The sequence below is a fragment of the Sceloporus occidentalis genome, unplaced genomic scaffold (genome assembly GCF_023333645.1).
Source record: "Sceloporus occidentalis isolate IW3139 unplaced genomic scaffold, rSceOcc1.0.p SCAF_102, whole genome shotgun sequence".
Taxonomy (NCBI): Eukaryota; Metazoa; Chordata; class Lepidosauria; order Squamata; family Phrynosomatidae; genus Sceloporus; species Sceloporus occidentalis.
Window position 1 is genome coordinate 1,554,785 of NW_028317082.1, and position 25,637 is coordinate 1,580,421.

The following is a 25,637-nucleotide window of genomic DNA, read 5'->3' on the forward strand; positions in this document are numbered from 1 at the left end:
CCAGGAAGTGCTGTCACCGCTCCGGAGAACGGTCACAACCACCACTGCAAGTGATTTTGCCACTCCCAAGATGGCGGCACGTCCTATAAACCAGGGCTCGACAAATCCCAGACGCTTAGTCGCCATGGCGACTGAGAATTTTGTCCTGGCGCCTAGGTGTTTGTCAGCCTGTCAAACAAAGTTTGCACCGTGGTGCAACAACGAACACTCATGCGCCGATATATCGGTGGCCGAAACATATTGGCCGAAAATAGTATTTCCGGCAAAATGGCGAATAAAAAAAATAAATAAAAAAATAATCCCTGCGGGGGCCGGACTACTTAACTGTGTGTTGCTCTTACTGTGTGGACAGCGTCTCTTGTACTGGTCACAGGAAGCAGGAAACCAGAGGAGTCACGTGCATTCATCTCACGTCACATGACTGCTCCGTTCCTCCTCCCAGTGGGCGGGACAAGAGAAGTTGGTGCAGAGAAGCAGCAGGGTCCCTACGGAAGTCTGCGAGTGAGAGATCTGCAGAGCAGGTAAGGGGGTGAAGGAGGGTGTATGAATGAGTGTGTGTGATGGCATGGTTGTGTAAGTGGGGGGGGGCATGGTACAGGGGGGGTCTAAGTGATGTGCAGCATCAATACACAAGGGGGGCAGCAAGCCAGGTTTCAGCATGTACTGGTTGTCTGGGCATGATAGTACAGTACATGCTGGAACTTGGGTATGTCTGGGCAGGACTGTGTTTGCTGTTATATATAATATATTACACACTGCTCCAAAAATTAAAGGGAACACTAAGATTACACAATTTAGATCTGAATGAATGAACTAATCGTATGACATACTTTCGTCTTTACATAGTTGAATGTGCTGATAACAAAATCACACAAAAATTCTCAATGGAAATCAATTTTATCAACCCATGGAGGTCTGGATATGGAGTCACACTCAAAATCAAAATTTAAAACCACACTACAGGCTGATCCAACTTTGATGTAATGTCCTTAAAACAAGTCACAATGAGGCTCAGTAGTGTGTGTGTGTAGCGCCTCCACGTGCCCGTATGACCTCCCTACAACGCCTGGGAATGCTCCTGATGAGGTTGCGGATGGTCTCCTGAGGGATGTCCTCCCAGACCTGGACTAAAGCATCCGCCAACTCCTGGACAGTCTGTGGAGCAACGTGGCGTTGGTGGATGGAGTAAAACATGATGTCACAGATGTGCTCAATCGGATTCAGGTCTGGGGAACGGGCGGGCCAGTCCATAGCATCAATGCCTTCCTCTTGCAGGAACTGCTGACACACTCCAGCAACATGAGGTCTAGCATTGTCTTGCATTAGGAGGAACCCGGGGCCAACCGCGCCAGCATATGGTCTCACAAGGGGTCTGAGGATCTCATGTCGGAACCTAATCGCAGTCAGGCTACCTCTGGCAAGCACATGGAGGGCTGTGCGGCCCCCCAAAGAAATGCCACCCCACACCATTACTGACCCACCGCCAAACCGGTCATGCTGGAGGATGTTGCAGGCAGCAGAACGTTCTCCACGGCGTCTCCAGACTCTGTCACCTCTGTCACATGTGCTCAGTGTGAACCTGCTTTCATTTGTGAAGAGCACAGGGCGCCAGTGGCGAATATGCCAATCCTGGTGTTCTCTGGCAAATGCCAAACGTCCTGCACGGTGTTGGGCTGTAAGCACAACCCCCACCTGTGGACGTCGGGCCCTCATACCACCCTCATGGAGTCTGTTTCTGACCGTTTGAGTGGACACATGCACATTTGTGGCCTGCTGGAGGTCATTTTGCAGGGCTCTGGCAGTGCTCCTCCTGCTCCTCCTTGCACAAAGGCAGAGGTAGCGGTCCTGCTGCTGGGTTGTTGCCCTCCTACGGCCTCCTCCACGTCTCCTGATGTACTGGCCTGTCTCCTGGTACCGCCTCCATGCTCTGGACACTACGCTGACAGACACAGCAAACCCTCTTGCCACAGCTCGCATTGATGTGCCATCCTGGATGAGCGGCACTACCTGAGCCACTTGTGTGGGTTGTAGACTCCGTCTCATGCTACCACTAGAGTGAAAGCACCGCCAGCATTCAAAAGTGACCAAAACATCAGCCAGGAAGCATAGGAACTGAGAAGTGGTCTGTGGTCACCACCTGCAGAACTACTCCTTTATTGGGGGTGTCTTGCTAATTGCCTATAATTTCCACCTGTTGTCTGTTCCAGTGTTGCTTCCTGAGTGGACAGTGTGATTTCACAGAAGTGTAATTGACTTTGAGTTATCGTATTGGCTCGGATATAGGCCGCCCCCGTATATAGGCCGCACCCTAAAAGTTTGGTGCTTTTTAAAAGAAAGTTTTTTTTTTTAATAGACATGCTGCCACTCTGCCCCCCCCAGAGATATGCTGCCCCCGTGGGAAGTGATGGCAGGGGAGGCTGTCTGAGCGTATCGGAGAGCAGGCTACAGGTCCCCTGCTCCGCTGCTCCCCTAACCCTGCTGCCTGCCCGGCGCCCAGAACTGCATGTCCCGGGCGTTGGGCGCTAGACCCCGAATATAGGCAGCACCCCCACTTTAAAGACTTAAAGTGGGGGGAAAAAGTGAGGCCTATATTCGAGCCAATACGGTGCATTGTGTTGTTTAAGTGTTCCCTTTTATTATTTTGAGCAATATATATATATATATATATATATATATATATATATATAATTTGATATTTTTGTACAGTTTTGGTGTTACTTTTATTAAAATTGTGGTTATTTTTTTTAAAGGGGGGGTCATTTTCGGTTTCGGCCAGGCCAAAGTGCAGTTGCAGGGCAAAGTGCTGGGGAAAAGTGTGTGTGTAGGGCAAAAAAAAAAATCCTGGCTCCTACCTTTTTTAGCTGGCTCCTAGATTGAAAACAAATTTGTCAAGCTCTGCTGTAAACAAAATAAAGAAGTTGAAAAGAGTTCTCAGGAGGGTCTATCCAGACATTCCTGAGAACTCTGGCTCCACTTGCAGGTTGAATACAGGTACTGCATTTAACCATGCAAGTCAATGGAGCCCAGCTTTCTAATCACAATGTGATTAGTAAAATAAACGTAAAATTTTTTAAAAAGTAACATGTAAAAATAATTTTCCACTGATGTCACAATCAATGGAACCTTCCAGTTCCAAATTTAAAAAAATAAATAAATATATATATATATTTATGAGCAAGTCCTAAAATGAGTGCTTTATTTTCTCACATGGAAAGAGTTAAAATACTGGAATGTTAAATGCTCATGAGGTGTCTACTGTTAAAAAATGAATGATTTGATGGGGTAAATTGAATTGGCCGGGTTCAACAATGTCCCAATTAACACATTGGGAAGGATGACCACATGTCATAAATTTCCAGTTTTAAAAATGCACACATCCCAAATGTGGCTTTTTAGCCCCCAAACAACCCGACAAACCCATGCATGTGAGGTATCACTGTGTTGCTGAACACATATTGGGGTGTTGTGTAACAGTGACATATACCAGGTCCTTTTAAATTCATACCTAAAGTCCAACATGTGTGGGGGAAAAATATACACAAAAAAATACTACTGTAAACTTTGACAAAGACTTCTGGTAGAATTAGTGCATGGAAAGAGTTAAAATACTAGCGTTTGAAATACCCTGGGGTGTCTAGTTTTAAAAAAATATATGATTTGATGGGGTAAATTGCATTGGCCAGCTTCAAAGATACCAGAAATAGCACATGGGGAAGAATTACCACATTTGAAAAAAATGGTTTTGAAATGGCAAAACGCTACCTGTACATATTGCCCCATAACGTGCAGAAAAAAGCAAAAAAAACCCCAAAAACATTGGGACAAACAGTAGAATCTATTTAGCAGGTTTTTTTTGCCATTAGCTTTTATAGGTGAGTAAAAGATTTTTCAAGTAAATGTCAGAAAAAATCCTTTTTTTTTCTCTAAATTTTCACAGTATTTTATACTTTTTTCTAGAATAGTATGTGAAAATAAAGACATCTGAAGAAAGCCCTTCTTGTCCTGGGAAAAAAACCCAATATATACTGTATTTGCTGATGACCTCCCAAAATCTGAATATTCATTTAGGAAAAAAAGAAAAAGCCTGAATATAAGACGACCCTATAGAAAAAAAGTTTTACTAGTAAATGTTAATTCATGTAAACTATTTTTTTAATAAAAGCTAAGATTGAGAAAAATTATTTTTTTTGTTTACTTTTATTTTCCAATCTGCCCCCCAGTTATGCACATCTGCCCCCAGGCTTGCCACTCTGCCCCAGAAATGTCTTATATATGTCCCTATATGCTCCTGTGCCCCATGGTATGCCTTTTAACTCTCTAAATGCCACTGTGCCCCATGATAGGCTTTTTAACCCTCTATATGCCAGTCTGCCCCATGATATGCCTCGTGACCCCCTCTGTGCCACTCTGCCTCCAGAAATGCCTTATACCCCTATATGCCACTCTGGCATTTAGGGGGTTAAAGGGCATATTATGGGGCAGAGTGGCAAATAGGGAGGTATAAGGCATTTCAGGAGGCAGAGTGGCATAAAGGAGGTTAAAAGGCATTTCATAGAGCACTCTGCCTACAGAAATGCCCTAAGACCCCCATTTAACACCCCCCCAAACTTACTGGTGCTTCTGACTCCCTAGTGTGTAGGCCAGCAGGTAGACGTCTATGCGATTTGCGTAGACAACTTCCGCTGCACCCGGAAGGAGGTGCAGTTAGCGGTGGGGGTTGTCTGCGTCCATCGTGCACACACCGTCCGGCTGTCAGAGAGAACTGTCCTCTCTGACACCTGGGGAAGTTCTGTGCGATGGATGCAGACAACCCCCGCTGCTAACAGCACCTCCTTCTGGCTGCAGCTGAAGTTGCCTACGTGAATCACGTAGATGTCTATACGCTGCCACAACTACACACTAGGGAGTCAGAAGCACCGGTAAGTTTGGGGTGGGGGGAGTGTTAAATGGGGGCATAAGACAGGAGGATCCAGGTCCCTTGCAGCGCTGCTGGGGGGCGTCTGGATCTTAGTCTCATGGTCATACCTCTATTTGAGGTCTGATTTATAAGACGACCCTGATTATAAGATGAGATAAAACCTCGTCTTATAATCAAGCAAATATGGTAACTTGTGTGGGTTCAGCAAACGAGAAAGAGAAAATTACAGCTAAACACGAGCACCGCAGCAAATGTTAAAACAGCCATTGTCACAAAGGTATTAAAAATTAACTAATGAATACTGTGGGACTGTGGTCTACACTTACCTTTCTACCGCTTGCCTTCTGTGATTTGAGCTCCATGTTCTTATTGTGGAATATTAGAGAGATCTATGTTGCTAAACTACAAAAATCTGCAATGTTTTGTCCGACAAAGATCCAATTTACAAATCACCAATATTGAGGGATAAACATTAATAATTAAGTAGGAAGGTAGATAATTGGGGACTGGAAAGTGGCCTCATGGTGTGATTGTGGAAATTAATTGCTGTGTGCATCTCTGCTTCTGCATGACCAACTGTGTATAAATGTAACTACCGTATTTGCTCGATTATAAGACGAGGTTTTTTCAGAGCAAATGCTCTGGAAAATACCCCTTGTCTTATAATCGGGGTCGTCTTATAATCAGACCTCAAATAGGTCTGACTATGAGACGACTAAGATCCAGATCCCCCGCAGCTGCAGGGGACCTGGATCCTCCTGCCCCCCCGCCCCACTTACTGGTACTTCTGAGTCCCCGGTGTGTAGCTGGGGAAGCGTGTAGATGTCTACGCCACAGAGTGGGGAAGCAGAAGAGGAGCAGCAGCATTTAGGACAGACTGTAGAGGAGAGAGCCGAGACAGTGGAATGCCAACCAGAAGAGTGTTGCAGTAGTCAAGACGGAAAATAAGTTAATGAACCAGAGTTTTTGTGTATTCTTGGGTGAGGAATGGGTGGGTACGAGAGATGTTTTTTAGGTGCAAGCAACAGGATCTGGCGAGAGAATGAATGTGAGGGATGAAGGAAAGGTTAGAGTAATGAATGACCCCAAGGCATTGGGCCTGGTTAGTAAGAGAGATAGTTGTGGTGTTAATGGTGATAGAGAATTCAGGTAGTGGAGTGGATATAGAGGGAGGGAAGATAATGAGTTCAGTTTTAGAAAGATTAAGTATATAACTAAAGGTATGTGGAAACCTTACCATCACACCTATATGGGTTTGTTGGATATCTCATTAAAAAACATGGGAATTAATATAGAGTAGCCCCCTTGTAGCTATATTGGCCTCAATTCTTCTGGGAAAGCTTTCCACGATATTTTGGCGTGTGCTCTTGGGAATCTGTGCCCATTTAGCCAAAAGAACATTTGTGAGGTTGGGCGCTGATGTTGGCAGAGGCAGCCTGATTCACAGTTGGCATTCCACTTCATTCCAAAGGTGTTCAGTAGAGTTAAGGACAGGGCTCTGTGCAGGCCACTTGAATTCCTCTACACCAAATTCATCAAACCATGTCTTTATGGACCTTGCTTTGTGCACATGGGCACTGTCATGCTGGATCAGGAAAGGGTCTTCCCAAAACTGGTGCAAGTTGGAAACATACAGTTATCTAAAGCGACTTTGTATGCCACTGTGTTAACATTATTTTTGACTGAAACTAAGGGGCCTAACCCAAATCCTGAAAACGGCCCAGACCATTCCTCTTCCTCCACCAAATTCTACAGTTTGAACTGTGCGTTCCAGTAGATGGCACACTCCTGGCATCCACCATACCCAGATTTGCCCATCAGGCTCCAGCAGCCATGCTAGGTGAGCGTGCGTTGTCTACCTCTTCGTGGCTGAACGGTTGTTACACCTAGATGCTTTCTAGGAGGGCAAAAATTTGGTGTTACTTGTGGCAAATGTAACATCCTATGACAGTAAGATAAGCTGAAAACCCAAAACTAACTAATTAAGAGGGGTGTCCACATACTTTTGGTCAAACTACACATTTGAGAACTTATTCTCACTTGTTCATATGAGCATTTTAAGCCAATAGTGCTGAATTATATCATCCACAATAAAAAAAAAAGCTATAAATATTAAGGAGCAGTCCAAACCCCAACATTGCATTTTGTTTTTGATGTTAGTTGGAATGCCATCTTCTCCCGGCATCCTGTACTGAAATTAGGAATCTTTAATATGTAAACTTATTGTACATGCTCACTAGAGCTCCCTTTGAAGTCAAGGATGTTGCAGCCTGTTTGCTATCAAAATATCAGTGATCAGATAGCATATGTATATTAACTGCTGCTTCTCCCGTTGATTTTCATGGGAGCTGTACTGGGCATGAGCATGCCAGTGTATGCTCCATGCTTGCAGTGGTGGCAACTAGGGCAGAAGTCTCATTTTCTAACTACCGTAAATAATGCATGAACCTGGACTGTAATGTGCATTCAGCAAGAAAATAGTGCTCACTTAAAGAAAACTATGTGGTGGGTGTTTAGGCTTTCATGTTTTCCATTTATATTATTGCTAATGTGACGGTTTGGACAGAGGGCTGAATTCACCAGATTGTGGCAAAATGAATTGAGGCACAATGTGAGTTTCCATCAAGTCAACAAACTTGTAAAAGTGTCAATGGAGCTTTAGTGAGACGCATTGTGAGGTGAGGTGTTCTGGGGAGGGGAGAGATTTAGCTTTTTAGTCTTTTATACTACATAATTAAATTCAGATACAATAAAACATTTTGCTTCACTTCAACTTGGTGAATACAGCCCTATATCTTTTTTACTCTAAAGATGTATATATTTTTACAATCTGATTATTTATTTCTAACTCCATTGCATTGAATGGCACAGCTGCTGGCCGGGATGATAGCAGAACCTGCTTTACTCTCTGAGTACACTATCTTTGCACTGGACCATACCAAACGGTCCATACCACAGAGTGACAGTGTGGTGAGTCCATCCCTTCTTATCTAGAAGGGGAAGAATTCTCGTCTTGCTTGTTGCATAGACCACTCCCAGCTTTCATCCAGTAGCAAATGAGTATGTAGTAACCCAGCACTAAACTTTGTAGTCTTGTGTGCTTTTATTAATGTGGGTTGTTCTGTAGTTTTCATAGTGTGTAATACCAGAGCTTTATTCTAATGCTTTATTGACAAAGCTAATGCATGAGGTGAGTCAGTTGAAGCTTTTGTCTCATTAACCTCCAACATTAACAGCTGTCTGTGGCCGTAATCAATTGAAATAAAGGTAAACATGGCAGGCATTCATTTATTAGACTACTATTTTACAAACCCTCCAAAGGAAAATACACAACTTTGTTTAAATTTTATTAGTAATTACCTCTTGGGACTATAATGTAATTTGCTTTGGTCTCCATTTGTAATTGAATATAATGACTTGGAATATATCATGTAGAGCTTTCTTCTTAATTGCAGTTCCTTTGATGGTTGAGCATAGTGGAGTAGTTCCATCTTCCTACACAAAATATACTTTTTTTTAATAAAAGTAAAGTGATGGATTCAGGCATTCATTTGTTGGTTTTCTTGTTTTTGAAAGTATCCTCCTGTCACTTTTGTATTACTCCTGGGTTACATGCTGTAACAAGATACATATGGATATACCAAAAATGTTTTAATTAATAAATACAGTTTAACAATGTAAATGTATACTTCCAAAATGTGTCACTTGCATCCTGGCAGTGCTTATAATGAAAGTCTGCAAGCTCCTAGTACCATCTGTTATCTCTCACACTAATGCATTATAGAGTAGAGTGCTTGCAATCCGGCTCTAATGTACAGGAATACGAGTATTGATGTTTACTGGGGCAGCAATGCCCAAGTATATTTTTTAGACTTGTTCTGAACTCTCCCATGTCAGCAAATGCCATTATTGCTGGCTTCCCACTGATAGCTTGGAGGATCGGTTATTTCCTTCCAGTAGGTGTCAATGCCGACATCTACAAGAAAGTCTTATCAGGGAGAAAAGAGATTGACCCCCCCCCACTGGCTGATCACGCATATTGTCAAGAAGTTGCACTTGGAACAATGTGCAAGGAAAACAAAAGGAAAATAAAAGTAATAAAATGCCCCAATACTCTTTAACCTTACAAATTCAAGTAAATATATATTGAAAACAAAAAAACTTTACGACCCAGAAGTTAGAAGTATACAAAATGCAATATTAAAAATGTGTAAGAGATGAATGTGGCCCTCTAGAACATAAACATACTACTGTAATCTGGGAATGTTTCCGAACATAAATTGGGTTATTTGTTTAGCAATGGCTATTCTATTTTACATGGAATCTTCATATTACCAGTATTTGTCTTATGTATTTCTGTGATTTCAAAAGAAGTTCGTACTTGCCCTGAAAAAATACCAATGTTTAAATTGTGTAGGTACATCAAAATATACAAAAGGGGAATGACTTGTTTAACACACGTTGACAATGTTTAACAAAAAAAAAACCCTCCAGACTTTTTAAGGTCGTCATCACATACCCTTACAAAGGCTACCTGAATCAATCAAGAATATGGACAACTGAACAGGAGCAAAACATTATATGGGGAGAAATAATACCAGGAACATTTCTGCTTCCATGATCTACACATAGTTATTTCATATATTTTGAATGAATATATATATATATATATATATATATATATATATATAACCTGCCTGTGTTTAACACTACACTGTAGCTTTTGCTTTGTGTAGAGTAACTGTACCGATCTATATTTGTATACACTGTCATGATTTATTCAACAAAAATAAAGCCATATGGGAAAAACAGTATGCCTTAAGTGAAAAAAAGTATGCCTTCAGATTCAGTAGCTTGTAGAACCATCTTTGGCAGCAATAACTTGTAATTGTTTTCTGTATGAATTTATCAGTCTCTCACATCATTGTTGCTTCAGTTCATTGAGGTTTGTGGGCATTTGTTTATGCACAGCTCTCTTAAGGTCCCACTACAGCTTTTCAATCGGGTTGAGTTCTGGACTGTGACTGGGCCTTTGCAACACCTTGATTCTTTTATTTTTCAGCCATTCTGTTTTGCTGTAGATTTGCTGGTGGGTTTGGGATCAATGTCCTGTTGCATAACAAATTCGGCCAAGCTTTAGCTGTCGGACAGATGGCCTTGCATTTGACTCTAGAATACTTTTGGTATACGGAGGATTTCATGGTTGACTCAATGATCGCAAGGTTCCCAGGTCCTATGCCTGGAAAACAAGCCCAAAATATCACCCCTCCTCCACCATTCTTGACAGCATAAGGTTTTTCTGTTGTTGCTGTGTTTAGTTTTCGTCAAACGTGGCGCTGTACATTATGGCTAAACATCTCCACTTTGGTCTTGTCTGTCCATAAGACATTGCTCCGGAAGGCTTGTGGTTTGTTCAGATGCAACTTTGCAGACCTAAGCCGTGCTGCCGTATTCTTTTTAGAGAGAATAGGTTTTCTCCTGGCAAGCCTTCCAAACAAACTATATTTGTACAGTCTTTTTCTAATTGTACTGCCATGAAATTTAACATGCTGTAGAGTCCTAGATGTAACTCTTGGGTTATTAGCAATTTCTCTGAGCATTGCATGATCTGACCATGGGGTTAATTTGCTCTGTCCACTCTTAGGAAGATTGGCAACTGTCTTGAATGTTTTCCATTCTTGAATAATCTTTCTAACTGTAGAATGATGGATTTATAACAATTGATGATTATCAATTTATCAAGGGCATTTGATTAGCAGCAGCTGTCTGCTACTACGTAATTCCTATGAAAGCAGCAAGGGTATACTTAGTTTCACACATGGCTTCTTCATTTTGGATTTATTTTTGTTGAATAAATCATGACATGATGTAATATGTCATGTGTTGTTCATCTGGTGTTGTATTTACCTAATTTTTAGACCCGCTAAGGCACAGATGATTGTTATGTCCTGATATGTAAAAACAGAATTCAAAGGTGTACTTTTTTTTTTTTACACACGATTGTGTGTATGTGTAGAGAGAACTACAAGTGTAAGCAATGCAGAATTTAAACAAAGGTTACTTGTAATGAAATTACCACTTGGATCCTGGCGCCAATTTTCCTCACTAACATGTTTTTGGTTATTTTGTCTCCAAAATTTTAAGATTTAATAAAGCACCTAACTTGCATGCGGATGTGGAATTAACAGAACAAAAAGCAATATATATATTTATTCTTAAAGTACTGAAATCTGTTTAGGTTGCGGGATTTTACTAATAAGCTTTGTTTTATTTTATGGTGTTTGTGTATACACAAAGATTTATAGCTATTAACCTATATGCCTAATTCTGAATGTATTCATTTAGTTATGTCTTTATTTATCTTTATGAGTATATGTTAATATGTGGATTCTACGGTATGAATCCTTTATTAAAATACATTTACAGTTATGAAACTATTGAAGAAAACATTCTTGTTTGTACATAAATGAAAAGGCTATGGCTGGTCTATTCATTACTTATGGTCCCCCCATTATATGATTAGCATATTTATGTTGAATAATGAATATATGCTTATTTTCTACTTTACACCCAGAATGAATCCAGGTCTGCAGATAACATGAATGGTAATGATCCTGCCTCTACTCAGGTGAGTGTCCAAAAAAGCACTACTATGGTCACCATTTTTGTTTTTCTGCAATTACACCTTTAGTTATTTTCTTTTCTTCGTTAAATGGTTTTCAAGTAGTTATTGAAGTATAATTGTGAGATCATTTCAGACTGAGGCTAGTGTTTTCCTCAGAGAGATGGCTGTATAAGCGTAACTATTTTATTATTTCTAGCAGTAATATTTTTCTCACCATAACCTTGCTAAATAGTTTTCCAACAGTCTTTGTTTCGCCATGCACTTTAAGATTGTCATTGCAAGTAGCTATGATATTTGGGTGACATTACCTACTCGAAACCTCATAGAACTCACTGTGGCAGAATTAATGAAGACTTGCTTGTGCTAATTAAATCTGTTTTGTGTGTTTGTTGGTTAGATACTCCAGTATGACAAGGACTTTGCGTGACTAGTCATGGATAACAGCTTATATTCAGAAAAAAGTTTAAATCTTTAGAATTTTAGTATTCTGAAAAAGTAATGAATTATGCATGAAATGTTACTAAAGGAAAGCAGTCACTTTCAATTTTTAGAAAATAACCTGACGATAGGCGCTCACTTTTTATGCACGTTTTACTTTTATAAGTAGAATTGGGAAAGGATACATAGTTTAGGTTAACGGTGTTAAAAACTAAAGACGTTTTCTTGAAAAACATTACGTAATACTCTTGTAAACTGTTTTCTGTTTTTAAAATCATGTACAGTTCAGTAGTTTCTTGTTCAAAACATTCGACTGGGGCCTCAATTTTTCTCTCTCCGTTGCTCTGCCTTCCAAGCTCTGTTACTACAGAAGGGACATTTGCTTGAAGGTCTTCTAGTTTAACCCCTTAACGACAATTGCCGGTCCTGGCACGACACGGAAAAGCATGTGCTTTACGACAATTGACGTGCCAGGACCGGCACGTCTTTAAACGGGTGCAGAAAGCGATCTGTTTTCGCTTTCTGCACCCAAAAAACGTTGCTGAATGCCTCGACCTCGAGGCATTCAGCAACGCCGCGATCGGAACGAAGGGGCCATCTCAGGCCCCTCCACGGGGCGTCAACATCCGCCATACTTTGTATGGCGGCGGACGCCCTTTTTAAAAGCGTTTAGGAGGCGATCAACGATCGCCTCCTAAACTTAAATGGTGTCGCTGGAATGCCTCGATCAGGAGGCATCCAGCGACACCAAACACTTACCTTTCGATGGGCTGTGACCGCTCCGGAGAGCGGTCACAGCCGCAGCTGCCGATGATCTTCGCCATCAAGCAAGATGGCCGCTGCCCTGTAACAGGAACCAACAAATTTTAAAAGTTCGCTAGATGGTCCAGACCATCTAGAGAACTTTGGCTCCACTTGCAGGTTGAATACAGGTACTGCATTCACCATGCAAGTCAATGGAACCCAGCTTTCTAATCACAGTGTGATTAGTAAAAATAAATTAAAAAATAAAATAAAATTAATAATAATTAGAAAAAAAATTTGTAAAAAACTAGTAAAATGTAAAAATCATTTCCCACTGATGTCACTATCAGGGGAACCTCCAAGTTGAAAAAAAATGTAAAATTTTTTTTTTAAAAAGACAAAAAAAAAATATATATATATAAAAAATATATTTTTGTGAGCAAGTCCTAAAATTAGCATATTAGCTTAAAACAATTCTCGCATGGAAAGAGTTAAAATACTGGCATATTAAATGCCCGTGGGGTGTCTACTTTTAAAAAAGGTATGATTTGATGGGGTAAATTGAATTGGCCAGGTTCAACAACGTCCCAATTAACACCGGGGGAAGGATGGCCACACACCTAATTTCCAATTAGAAAAATGCACATGTACCAAATGTGGCCTTTTAGTTCCCACAAAAATGAAAAACCCATGCATGTGGGATATCACTGCACTCAGGAGATGTTGCTGAACACATTATGGGGTGTCGTGTGACAGCGGCATATACCAGGAGCTGTAAATTCATACATAAAGTAGGTGTGTGTGGGAAAAATACACACACAAAAATACTACTGCAAACTTTGAAAACATGCTGGTGGTAAAATGTGTGCATGCAAAGAGTTAAAATACCAGCATTTAAAATACCCTGTGGTGTCTAGTTTTGAAAAATATATGGTTTTGTTGGGCACACTGAAATGGCCCGGCTCAAAGATGTACCAAATAGGGCATGGGCAGTGGATCCCCAAATGCCAAAGTTCAACATTGAAAAATGCGCATGCCCCAAATGTGGCCCTTTTGCCCCCAAACGGCCAGGCAAAATCATTCATGTGAGGTATCGCTGTACTTGTGATAGTGACATAAACGAGAACCTTTTAATTCATACCTGAAGTAAAATGTGTGTGACAAAACAAATGCAAAAAAATGACTACCACAAAGTTTGACAAAAACTGGTGGTAGATATGGTGCATGGAAATAGTTAAAATACTAGCATTTGGAATACCCTGGGCTGTCTAGTTTTCAAAAATATATGATTTGATGGGGTAAATTGCATTGGCCGGGTTCAAAGATACCCGAAATGGCACATGGGGGGAAGAATTACCAGATTTGGAAAAAATGGCTTTGAAATAGTAAAACGCTACCTGTACTTATTGCCCCATAATGGGTAGAAAAAAGCAAAAAAACATAAAAACATTGGGTATTTCTAAACTCAGGACAAATAGTAGAATCCATTTAGCAGGTTTTTTCATTACCTTTTATAGATGAGTAAAAGATTTTTCAACTAAAAGTTAGAAACAGTCATTTTTTTCTAAATTTTTCACCATATTTTATACTTTTTTTTGTAGTAAATAATATGATACAATCAAAACAATGTCATCTAAAGAAAGCCCTTCTTATCCTGAAAAAAACAATATCTAATGTGTGTGGGTTCAGTAAACGGGAAAGAAGAAAATTACAGCTAAACACAAGCAGCGCAGAAATGTTAAAAAGGCCATTGTCACGAAGGGTACAAAAAGTAAAATCAGCCTTTGTCACGAAGGGGTTAAAGGGGACTGGGTGTAGGAGGTTAGATTGCTTTGATGCAATACGTAGAGGAGGGCTTTGGAGTGTTTCTTTGCAACTCTAGTATCTCGATGAATAGTAAAGTGGCATGGTTCTTTGCGGCGAAAAAACCCCCAATTACATAAAAATGTAAAAAAAAAATCTCTGAATAATGATGTGTTTTCATGTTTGCAGAAGAGTGAGGCACAGTCATTTGCACAAAAACTTCAGTTAAGAGTCCCTTCAATGGAATCGTTATTTCGTAGCCCTGTCAAGGAATCGTTGTTTCGATCTCCTTCAAAGGAGTCCCTGGTCAGAAGTGGTTCTCGTGAGTCACTGAATCGAATTGATGCAGAAAGCGCAGGTCCTATATTCGACCCTCCCTCTGACATTGAAAGTGAGGCTGAAGATACTGTAGTAAACATGGAAGGCCTTAATAAAGACCAACTTTTTCATCGGCTCCGTAGGATGGAAAAGAGTTTGGCCAACTACAGAGGGAAATATTCAGAGGTATGGTTCTTTATGTGACAAATACTTAAATTGGTTAAATAATTATTGAGTGTTATTTGCCATTATCATATAAAAGATATGTGTGGCAAAGATTCCCATACATGTCTATGAATGAAAAGTAAAATTTTTGATATCTGAGGTGTTCGTTTACCTTTGCTGAAGACGAGTCACATGAAAAGATATAATAAAGTATTTACAAAAAATGTGAGGGGTGTACTCACTTTTGTGAGATACTGTGTATGTATACATGTGTGTGTGTGTGTGTGTGTGTATATATATATATATATATGTATGTATATATATAATATATATATATATATATATATATACACACTCACACACTCACTGGCCACTTTATTAGGTACACCTGTTCCATTGCTTTTAACACAAATAGCTAATCAGCATCTCAATGCATTTAGGCATGTAGGCGTGGACAAGACAACTTGCTGAAGTTCAAACCGAGCATCAGAATGGGGAAGAAAGTGAATTTAAGTGACTTTGAAAGTGGCATGGTTGTTTGTGCCAGACGGACTGGTCTGAGTATTTCAGAAAATGCTGCTCTACTGGGATTTTCACGCACAACCATCTCTAGGGTTTACAGAGCATGGTCCGAAAAAATATCCAGTGAGTGGCAGTTGTGTGGACAAAAATTTGTTTTTAGGTCAGCGGAGAATGGGGAGACTGGTTCGAGATGACAGAAAGGCAACAGTAAGTCAAATAACCACTTTTTACAACCAAAGTACGCAGAATACTATCTCTGAACGCACAACATGTCAAACCATGAGGCAGATGGGCTACAGCAACAGAAGACCCCACCGGGTGTGCTAAGAACAGGAAACTGAGGCTACAATTCGCATAGGCTCACCAAAATTGGACAATGGAAGACTGGAAGAAATTTGCCGAAGAACAGGACCGGGAACGAGCCACAGCGAGGAGCTGCTTACACTACAATGCAAAGGCACTGTCTGAGGAGCAGGGAAGGTCTTTAAAGGCAGGGCTCAACTGAGGTAATAAGGTTAAGCTGTACCTGGTAATTGGGTTCTGAGCGCTCCAGAGGGAGGAGGGTGGCCACTAGTGGTAGCATACCACAGGAATGATTAAGCCATGGTTCAGGCAGCGAAAAGTGGACCCTGACAGGGGGACATTTTCTTGGCACACTTTGGGCCCCTTAGTACCAATTGAGCATTGTTTAAATAAGACAGCCTACCTGAATATTGTTGCTGACCATGTCCATCCCTTTATGACCACAGTTTACCCATCTTCTGCTGGCTACTTCCAGCAGGATAATGCGCCATGTCACAAAGATCGCATCATCTCAAACTGGTTTCTTGACAATTAGTTCACTGTACTCCAATGGTCTCCACAGTCACCAGATCTCAATCCAAGAGAGCACCTTTGGGATGTGGTGGAATGGGAGATTGCCATCATGGATGCGCAGCCGACAAATCTGCAGCCACTGTGTGATGCCATCGTGTCCATAAGGACCAAAATCTCTGAGGAATGTTTCCAGCACCTTGTAGAAAGTATGCCACAAAGAATGAAGGCAAAAGGGGGTCCAACTCGGTACTAGCAAGGTGTACCTAATAAAGTGGATAGTGCGTGTATATATACATGATAGATCAATCGATCAGTTTTGGGTTGAACAGCAAGAACATTCCATGGATGCTACTGTGCTTCCTCCAGCTAAGGCCTATTTTATGCATTTCATGAGATGTGCAACAGCTTTTAAACAGATTTTTTGAAAACATACTATACAAACTCTAAAGGCACTAACGTTTTTAAATGTGTGAAAGGTCATTCAAAAACATGGTCAGGATAACCACTCTTATTTTTCTATTGTTCAGAAACAATAGAAGGAAAAAAAAAACACGCCGTGTGCGATCGTTAACAAATGTGAAATGTGAATACTTGACAAATGTCAAGTACATGTCATGTTTACATGTTAGGTGAGTTACAGTAAGGTGAAAAATCATAACTCACCACCATACCTATTCAATATGCAGTGGTAGAATTTGTCTTTGTATCTCTAGTAACATACCTTTCTTCAGCATGAACGCTTTGGACATATATTAAATATTTCCTAAGTGTCTTTTATAGTTGAATGTTTTCCAGTGGGTAAAATGCTATAAAAATATGGGGTTTCTTTATGTACTGCTGCACCTTTTAAAGACCATTTAAGCACACATCAGTATCCCCAAGGGATTGTATGTACCACGACTCTGAGATAAATCCCAGGATTAATAACTTTTAAATGACAATGTATACCCCTTAAAAACTTTTCTTCACACAAAAAAATCCAGATTTTTCTTAAAAGCATCCACAGTATTTTTGGTCACCAAGTCTAAAGGTTGTTCATTTGAGAGCTTTATAGCCCTTACTATGAAGACATCTTCCCTGCTAGCATGATTTTTTTTCTAATTGTCTTTTTGTAAACAATTCAATGGTAAGGGCCTAATACAAACATTGTAATCTGGTCATGCCTCTGTTGTAAGGACCCACGGATGGCTCTGGTATTGTGGGTGTCCAATGTGCAAAAGGGTCGCAGTAGTAGGCATCCAGGCCAAAACAAGGATAAGTGCATGCCATACCTACAGGATCCATGGTTAGGTGAAGGACAATGACACAGGCAAGCGTTAAACACAGAAAGCACTGAAACCTAATGCTAATGCAAACCATGAAGATATGGTTGATCATTTGGCAATAAAATGGAAGCTTGCCAGCACTTCACTGTACTTCACATTAGGCAAATCCTAACACTAGCCCTGAACAGAACATCATCAACAGTAAAACAGGGGAAACAGAACCAAGGTGCTTACCAGTAGCTAGTAGGAACCAAATAGAGGTTTTAATAAAACCCCAAGGCAAATGCCCTCTTCTTGAGTTAGGCGATTATACACCATTAGCAGTTTCTTAGTGTAAACAGATTAAAATAAATTATTCAGTATGTTAGCTTTCTCTTTGTTATCCTTGCTTATCTTCCATTCCTGACCCTTAAAGGACTTAATGATTTCATTACCCATCCCATCTTAATTGTTTTCTTGGGAATAATGTTGGACTTGTACTGCTTTATATAAAAAAAAACATTGATGGAGTGGTGTGAAATTTACTTTTATATCGTATTGCTTTTTAGTAACATGCAGAATGTGTTTACTTTTCAGCTTGTTACAACATATAGGACAATTCAGAGGGATAAAGACAAATTGCAGGTGAGATGGTGCTATAGACAAGGCTTAGTGGAGGAAGTGTTGCTGAGTGTTAAAGGTGCTGTTCCACATTAATTGTATTTTACATTATGTGATGAGTAAAAACCTTAGCAGATCTCATTTTTTTTTATTCTTACCTCTGAAGGTTTGATAAAAACAACAAATGTATAGGAAGTTTTTCAGTTGCTATGGCAACAACATATAAGTGCTTGCCTTTGTGTCACGTGACAAGTGTTTACCGCAAAATGTTACTTACTTCATTTCATTACTACTAGGAATGATGTTTCTAAAAATTTAGGTGGAATAGATTTTCCAAGCTGCTTATTAATGTTTGTGATTTATAAATCTCACTGTTGTTCATTGGTTCACGAACTTTAATGTATAACTCTCCCAATGGGTTAGTTAGTCACATTTTAAACTAATCTGCTGAAGACATTGCCATGGGTCTGGAAGGGACAACACACAGTTTGTAGATTTTAATTTAATAAAAAAAAAAGAAAATAGCATTTCTGGGAGCCTAGTTTGCTTTAGGTTGCAGATACAGATCACATTTAATAATGTAATCCTTCTTTATTTCAGTCCATTTTGAGCCAGAGCCAGGATAAAGCACTAAGAAGAATTGGAGAACTGCGAGAGGTAATGTTTTCCACCCGTCAGTTTTAAATATATCCGTACAAGCGACAATATTAGTTGGATTGCAGCCTTTGTGTTGACTCTGCATATATGAGGTGTTAACAGTTTCACAGTGTTCTTGTGTGTGACAAGAACAGGCCTGTCACTGTAAACCTACACCAGATTATTATATGTGTTACAAGGGAAAACCCTTGAAACTTTGGCAAACTGTTAACATGCTTTGTGGTGCTATATACATAGATATTTCACTTCACTATTCATTATGAAAAGCAAGTTTCTCCAGTAAAACTTGAGCGGACCCTGCATAATGTATAGTTTAATGTGTGAGAAGATTGAAGAAATTATTACAAGAAATTATTATTATTAAGAAACTATACATCGTACAGGGCTAGCTAAGAACTTCATGCAACAGAAGTTCACTGCGGCTGGCCCTTCATAATATAAAGTCAAGGCGTTGAAACCACAGCTCTCCTGACCATATTATTTATTATAAATTGATTGTGTGCATGTTTGTTTAAAGGGTTGTCTCATAGTTAATGGGATGTTATAACTGTGTGTCTGCATACATGGCTTGCCTTTATAGATATTTACATGTATTTATAACATGTACCCTTGTAATTTGATGGGAAAAATGATGGGGAAAGTTCTAATTGACTGGGGAGTGAGAAGATCTGTATGTGTATTATGATGATTCTCTCCCCTGCACGCCAACAGTCTGTGTTTCAAGTGGGAAGCTATGCTGTCTGACTCATCTGTAGTAATGTAACTAAAATCATATACCTCGTTGATTGAGAACATTTTATAGATTATTTATATTATTGTAAAAAGTCACTTGCTTACCCCTCTAGATCCACAGGCATTTTGGGGATGTCTGCTACACCAGGGTGCAAACTGTCAAACTATAAAAGAGACCAATGCCCCTGACACCCATTTTGAAACAAGAATGCATATTTAAGTACAGTGTTTTAAATGCATTCTTCCAAAATAAAAATAAAAAGCTAAGCATTTACATGTCGGGAAAGCATTGACTTTTAAATCAGTGGGGGTCTAAACAGCTAGCACTGGAGGAGGGAGATGTGTTTGGCCACAAAACTAAATGTACCTATTTACTTCAATATTTGTTTATTATTATAGGAGCTTCAAATGGATCAGCAAGCCAAGAAGCATCTTCAAGAAGAGTTTGATGCAGCTTTGGAAGAGAAAGATCAACTTATTAGTGTATTACAGACTCAGGTGTGCACTTAAGTATTATATGATAAAACTGACTTGAGGGGCGTAGCTCCCCTTATCTTTTTGTAATGGTAATTATAACAAAGTGTGTTATAATATTCAGTGTAGATGGTGGTTAGCTTTCATGGAGTTCTGCAGTATTATTATTTAATTTATCAAGAACTTATGTGTTTTGTGTACATTTCTTTTGCTCACACTGTCAACCATAAGTAAAATTAACCAAGTAGCATTCATATGTTTATCAAGTTTGTGACCACTCCACGTCGGAGCCACAGCAATACTATTCACTAAACTGTGCATGCCATTTTGGGGAAACATTTCTTCCTTTTTTCACATTTGTTGTGGTACGTTTAACAAAACACTTTTAAAGTCAGGCCTTCATTATATGTCAGATTTTAAAAAGAACTTGGTGCCCATTGAATGGGCCAGACTAAAATTTTCAGTTTAAGATAAAAAATCCATAAAAAAAAAAAAAAGTCCTTTCTACCAATTGGTAAATAAGTTAAAGCAATTCCCCGAACTGTAAAATTATTTTACTGTGTAACAGTGTTTACTATTAAAAATAAAAGCCTTTTTTTAATAGAAATTCATCTGTTACCAAAGTGATGCGAGTACTTGTAAGAGATTGTCAATCGTTTGAAGTATGCTGGTGCTATGGAGAGAAACCAGTAAAGGTGTCGACGTTAAAATCTGAATCAGAGTAAATAGTTCAGTTTTTAGAAATGTGAATGTTGGCAATGTTTTCAAGCATTTACACTTTTTTAGGTGACTTTACTGAAGCAAAGGCTTGGGAAAGGGCATGACGACATCTCCAAACCAAAAGAGCTCAACACCCAAGCTGCTGTGCAGGAAGGTGATGTGGAGAACAGTTCTACTCCTGGTTAGTATGAAAAATCAATTCTCATACAAATTAATTAAGAGGACCAAAACGGGAAAATATGATCATCGTATCTATTGATTTGTATAGCGCGATTATTTACTGCAACACTGTACAATGGGCAAACAAGACATAAGTAGTGCACATATAAAACCTAATAAAAGTCTGTATACTTATAAAGCTGTTTGATGGTATGATGAGCAAAAGGTAGATATTTCATGTAAACCTGAATATTGCCTGTATTTGTTCTCTAAATCTACATATTAATATTGATTTACTGCATCCACAGCCTATTTTCCTGTTTATTATGTAATGGATCATTGCCAGAATTCTCAGGCTTTTTTTATTTGTATTTTTTTATGTAAGTGAACTTTTCACAATGTTTATCTGGGTTAAACAAAATCAAAATTGGCTCAGTGTGTAAACAAGTATTTCTTCTTTTCTTACCACACCTACATTCTTTTCTGTGTAGTACTGTCCTGATATACTTAGGTTGATAAAACCTTGTGATAATGAAACCCCCTTTTGAAAAATTTTTATATTGCTGCCTTTAGGTGCAGATGGGTCAGGGGATAATTCAAAAACGTCAGAAGATCTTCAAGTCAGAGTTAAACGCCAGGAGAACCTTCTGATGCGATGTAAAGAAACAATACGGTTACACAAAGAGCGTTCTGCTCAGCTTAGCAGTGAAAATGAAGCACTCCAGAACCAATTAGATGAGAGACTTCAGGAACTTGAAAAAATCAAGGTATCAAACTAATGACTTTATCTGCAGTTGCAGGTTGCTTTTTCTATATGATCACAGCACTGGATGCTTTTATTATGAGGGTATATTTTGACTCTCTGTCCTTCATGATGTACAGTTGTCTGCTTGAGTGTGTCTTGTATTTTTAAGGAGCCCCAGAGGCATGCACAAAGGGAAGCAATCTTTAGTCTGTTCCCATATCATAGTTATTAAGCTCTGGAGGCTTTTCTCATTTCGGATGAATCCAGATGTTTTTTTTTTCTTTACGTTGAACTGCTTTCAGAGAAAGAAGTTGGAAGCCTAAGTCTAATGTCATTGCACCCATTGTACCCTATCTATAATAAAAATAGGATTCCACTTCTAATTTTTCAATCTAAAATGTATTGCTTAGAAATGTCATGTGTGTAACATAAGTCTTTCTGGAATTTTAGGAACTCCACACTAGTGAGAAGACCAAGCTGATTACCCAACTGAGAGATGCCAAGAATCTGGTTGAGCAGCTGGAGCAAGATAAGGTAAACATTTAGCTATGATTAATGTCAGCTCTGTCTGACAGTTTTGTGGACCAAGGAAATGTTCTTTTAACACCTAGATAACATGTACATATTATAAACATCTAAGCATGAAGCCCTAGAGATCAAAATAAACCTTCACTTCTGTTTAACAAATCAATCACGTTCATTTAAAAAAAGGAATAAAACATATATACTCAAACATATTTTGACGGTACTGTTCTTGCTACACAAGAAATACAATATAAAGCTATTTGCATATATATAATTTTGTATGTTATAAAAAAAAAAAAAGGAGACAACTGCTAAAGAGATATAAGGAAAGAATGGAAAATTATGGTTACAGCATCTGTGGTATGTTTCAGAAGGGCATCCACAAAAACCAGACTGATGCCGGGACTGAGTTGGTAAACTCCATGTACTCTATGAATAAGAGATATCAGGTTGTTTAGCCATGCTGTCAACACTGCTAATTAATATACAACTTATTTATTGAGGTACATGGATACATAGTTTTATGCACAGCATTTGTTTCACATTATTTTTTAACTCTCAAATCTGTCCAAAGATGGAAGAAACAGCGGTTCGTAGTTCATTTTGTGGCTGCCGTGTACTAAGTTAATTAACCCGTCTCTGAAGGATGACTTTCGTGTAGTAAAAATTTAGACACTGGACAGACATTTTTTATTCTATCTCCTTTGAAGGGCATGGTCATTGCAGAAACAAAACGGCAAATGCATGAGACCCTGGAGATGAAGGAAGAGGAAGTTTCGCAGCTTCGCACCAGAGTCAAACAGTTAACCAGACAATGTGACGAACTGCAAGAGCAGAAAGAGAAGTCTGAGAAAGCTGGTAAGAGCATTACACTTAACTAAACACCTTAAAGACCAGAGCTTTTTAACACTGTAGGACAAAAGCATTTTTAGGTTTTTCTTTAACAGTTATTTCCATCTTTCTGATTTAGTGAACCTACACAAATTATAATTTTTCCAGTATAGGTAGGGCTTTTTATAAAAAAATAAAAAAATAACCCCCCCAAACATTTATATTATTTTAGAAATATTTTTTATGGAAGAAATATCAAAAATGGGATACAAAAACACATTTTTTTCATGTATGTAAGTTATCCACATCTAGTATAAATGGGGGGGAGCAAACCATGTATTTAACTTGCCTCGATTTGAAAAACCCAGATATTGCAATATCATTTTCGTTTGTTGAAAGTGTGCTGTATATTTTTTTTATTTTTTTTTAGGTTTTTATTGTATTTCAAGATTTTTAACCCTTACCTATCCCAAATTCCCCACTAACTAACCCCTACCACACTAACTACTCGATATACGTAAACAATTATCCCCAGTGAGGAGAGAAACAGAACAGAGCGTGTGATTGCGCATATGATTGGCTGTTGCATTTCAGATACATCGCTGGTCCTCCAGGGACCTAGTTATTACACTTGAGTTTTTGTATTTCTATACAGTTTTTGTACATTTATTTATTCAATCTATCCAGAGTTTTCTGTACATTTCAGTAGATGAATAGTAAGTGATTTACTAATTACATTGCAAAGTATACTTTAATTAATTGAATGTAATATTTGTGATCTTATGCAACTCAGGAGAACACAATAGTGATGCAGGGAATGTTTTACTTATCAGCCATGGTAGAACAAATTGTGTTTTAAACTACTAAAATAGTTTTTATTTTTTTTGTGAGAAACACTACATATAAATGTCCTTTAAGTACATATTCATATTGGCATTCTTTGATGAAACATCCCAAGCATAAAAAGAGAGTACTCTTGCATGGTTCATCATGTGGATTGCAATTGATGCCCAAGATCTTTGGGGATTTCTAAATTATTATCCCTCTCAAATAACTGTTCTTTTGAAGTTCTATACAAAAAAATAAGTGGATCATTTTAAACTTTTCATAATCGGTAACGTTTTATATTAATAAGGCAGAGAAGTACCGGGATTAATAATTTTTTTATTTTTTTTTAAACATGTTAAACATCTTAAGTAAACTTACCGAGTTTTTATGCAAGAGAAGATCTGTCAGTATGTGAATTGCATGCTACTTATAATTCTACTTCTTGTAATTTGTTGTTTCTAGAGCAGATTTTGCATCGCCTTTCTTTTAAACCTGCATTGCTTTCATGAAGCCTTCTGTTTGGACGTAAGGGTTAAAATAATGTATTTTAACAATTTTAAGGCCTGCGTCACTCAAGATTTAGGATTCACAGTTCATAGTTATAACAATAGTGTAAACGAGTGCATTCTGGCCTCTGGAGATTGCACTTGCTTAGTAGTAGTGACATGATTTGAAGTACATGATGTTTAACTTTGGCATTAAAGTAGTTACGTGTTTGTGTATAGAACTCAGGAGTGTGTGTGTTAAGCAAATGTATATTTTGTATTGTAATATACCGTATATAATTTGTGATGTGATTTTATTTCAGTAACTGTGCTTGCTTTATATCAGCAACTCAGTGAAAACCAGAAGATTGTTTTTTATATATTTGTATGTACCATATGTGTTTGTGTACAGACCTCAGAAGTGTGTGTGTGTTTGATAAGCAAATGTATATTTTGTGTTCTAATATATTTAATTTGTGATGTGATTTTATTTCAGTAAATGTGCTTGTTTTATATCAGCAATTCAGAGAAAACCAGAAGATTGTTTTTATATATTCCTTGATGTTTAAATTAAATCAAATGCACCAGGGATTTCTGCACATGCATGTAGGGAGTCTCATTGCATGGCAAATTAACTGTCATAATCCTTTAAGTGCATATGATGACTGAAGTGTACCATTAAGTATATAAAATGATTTTGAATACTTCCAGGTGTCAATAAGGATCTTGTAAGATAATGGGAACAATAAGGCTTGTAGCCTTGATTATAAATATACAAATTAATGGTATTTTAGTTGTGTTGTATGTAGTTTTGCTACCGCATCATATTGTAAATAAACTTTAGTGCTGGAGATGCGTGTAAAGTCTAGTAAGACGGCATGAAAATATCAATATTTGTGGTCCACTATGCTTATACCTCAAGTATTTTTAAGAATATTGCTATGTAATTACAACATAGCTTCATAAGCATATTTTTTAAATGTGTTTATTAACAATAATAGTTGTTTATATGTATGTTATAAATAAATATATAATAGAATTAAATATATATATAAAATCCTTTAGTTGTATTAAAGTACCTGGTAAAGAACTCACACAGTCCATTTTACTTTTGTGTACCCATGCATGCCAGTAATTGGTTCAATGTGCCTTTCCCAAGCCTTGTATGAACAGGATTGGGGTAAGGGATTTTTTTTTTCTTTTCCGTTCTTCCATCATCATGCATCTGGGAGAATTTGGTTTTTTTATAAATGTTTGCTGCTCAGGC

At 38.5% G+C, this 25,637-nt stretch overlaps 1 protein-coding gene across 1 annotated transcript in view; it reads left to right on the forward strand.

Annotated features, from left to right (window-relative positions):
• The window catches only part of LOC149283566 (golgin subfamily A member 4-like), a 67,365-nt gene that overhangs the window by 14,376 nt on the left and 27,352 nt on the right, over positions 1-25,637 (forward strand). The window contains exons 6-15 of the mRNA XM_089497385.1: positions 7,790-7,888; positions 11,493-11,546; positions 14,718-15,032; positions 18,191-18,238; positions 18,815-18,871; positions 20,003-20,101; positions 20,864-20,978; positions 21,530-21,723; positions 22,152-22,235; positions 22,937-23,084. Coding sequence (XP_089353511.1) covers positions 7,790-7,888; positions 11,493-11,546; positions 14,718-15,032; positions 18,191-18,238; positions 18,815-18,871; positions 20,003-20,101; positions 20,864-20,978; positions 21,530-21,723; positions 22,152-22,235; positions 22,937-23,084 — 1,213 coding nt within the window. The remainder of the gene's footprint in view (positions 1-7,789; positions 7,889-11,492; positions 11,547-14,717; positions 15,033-18,190; positions 18,239-18,814; positions 18,872-20,002; positions 20,102-20,863; positions 20,979-21,529; positions 21,724-22,151; positions 22,236-22,936; positions 23,085-25,637) is intronic.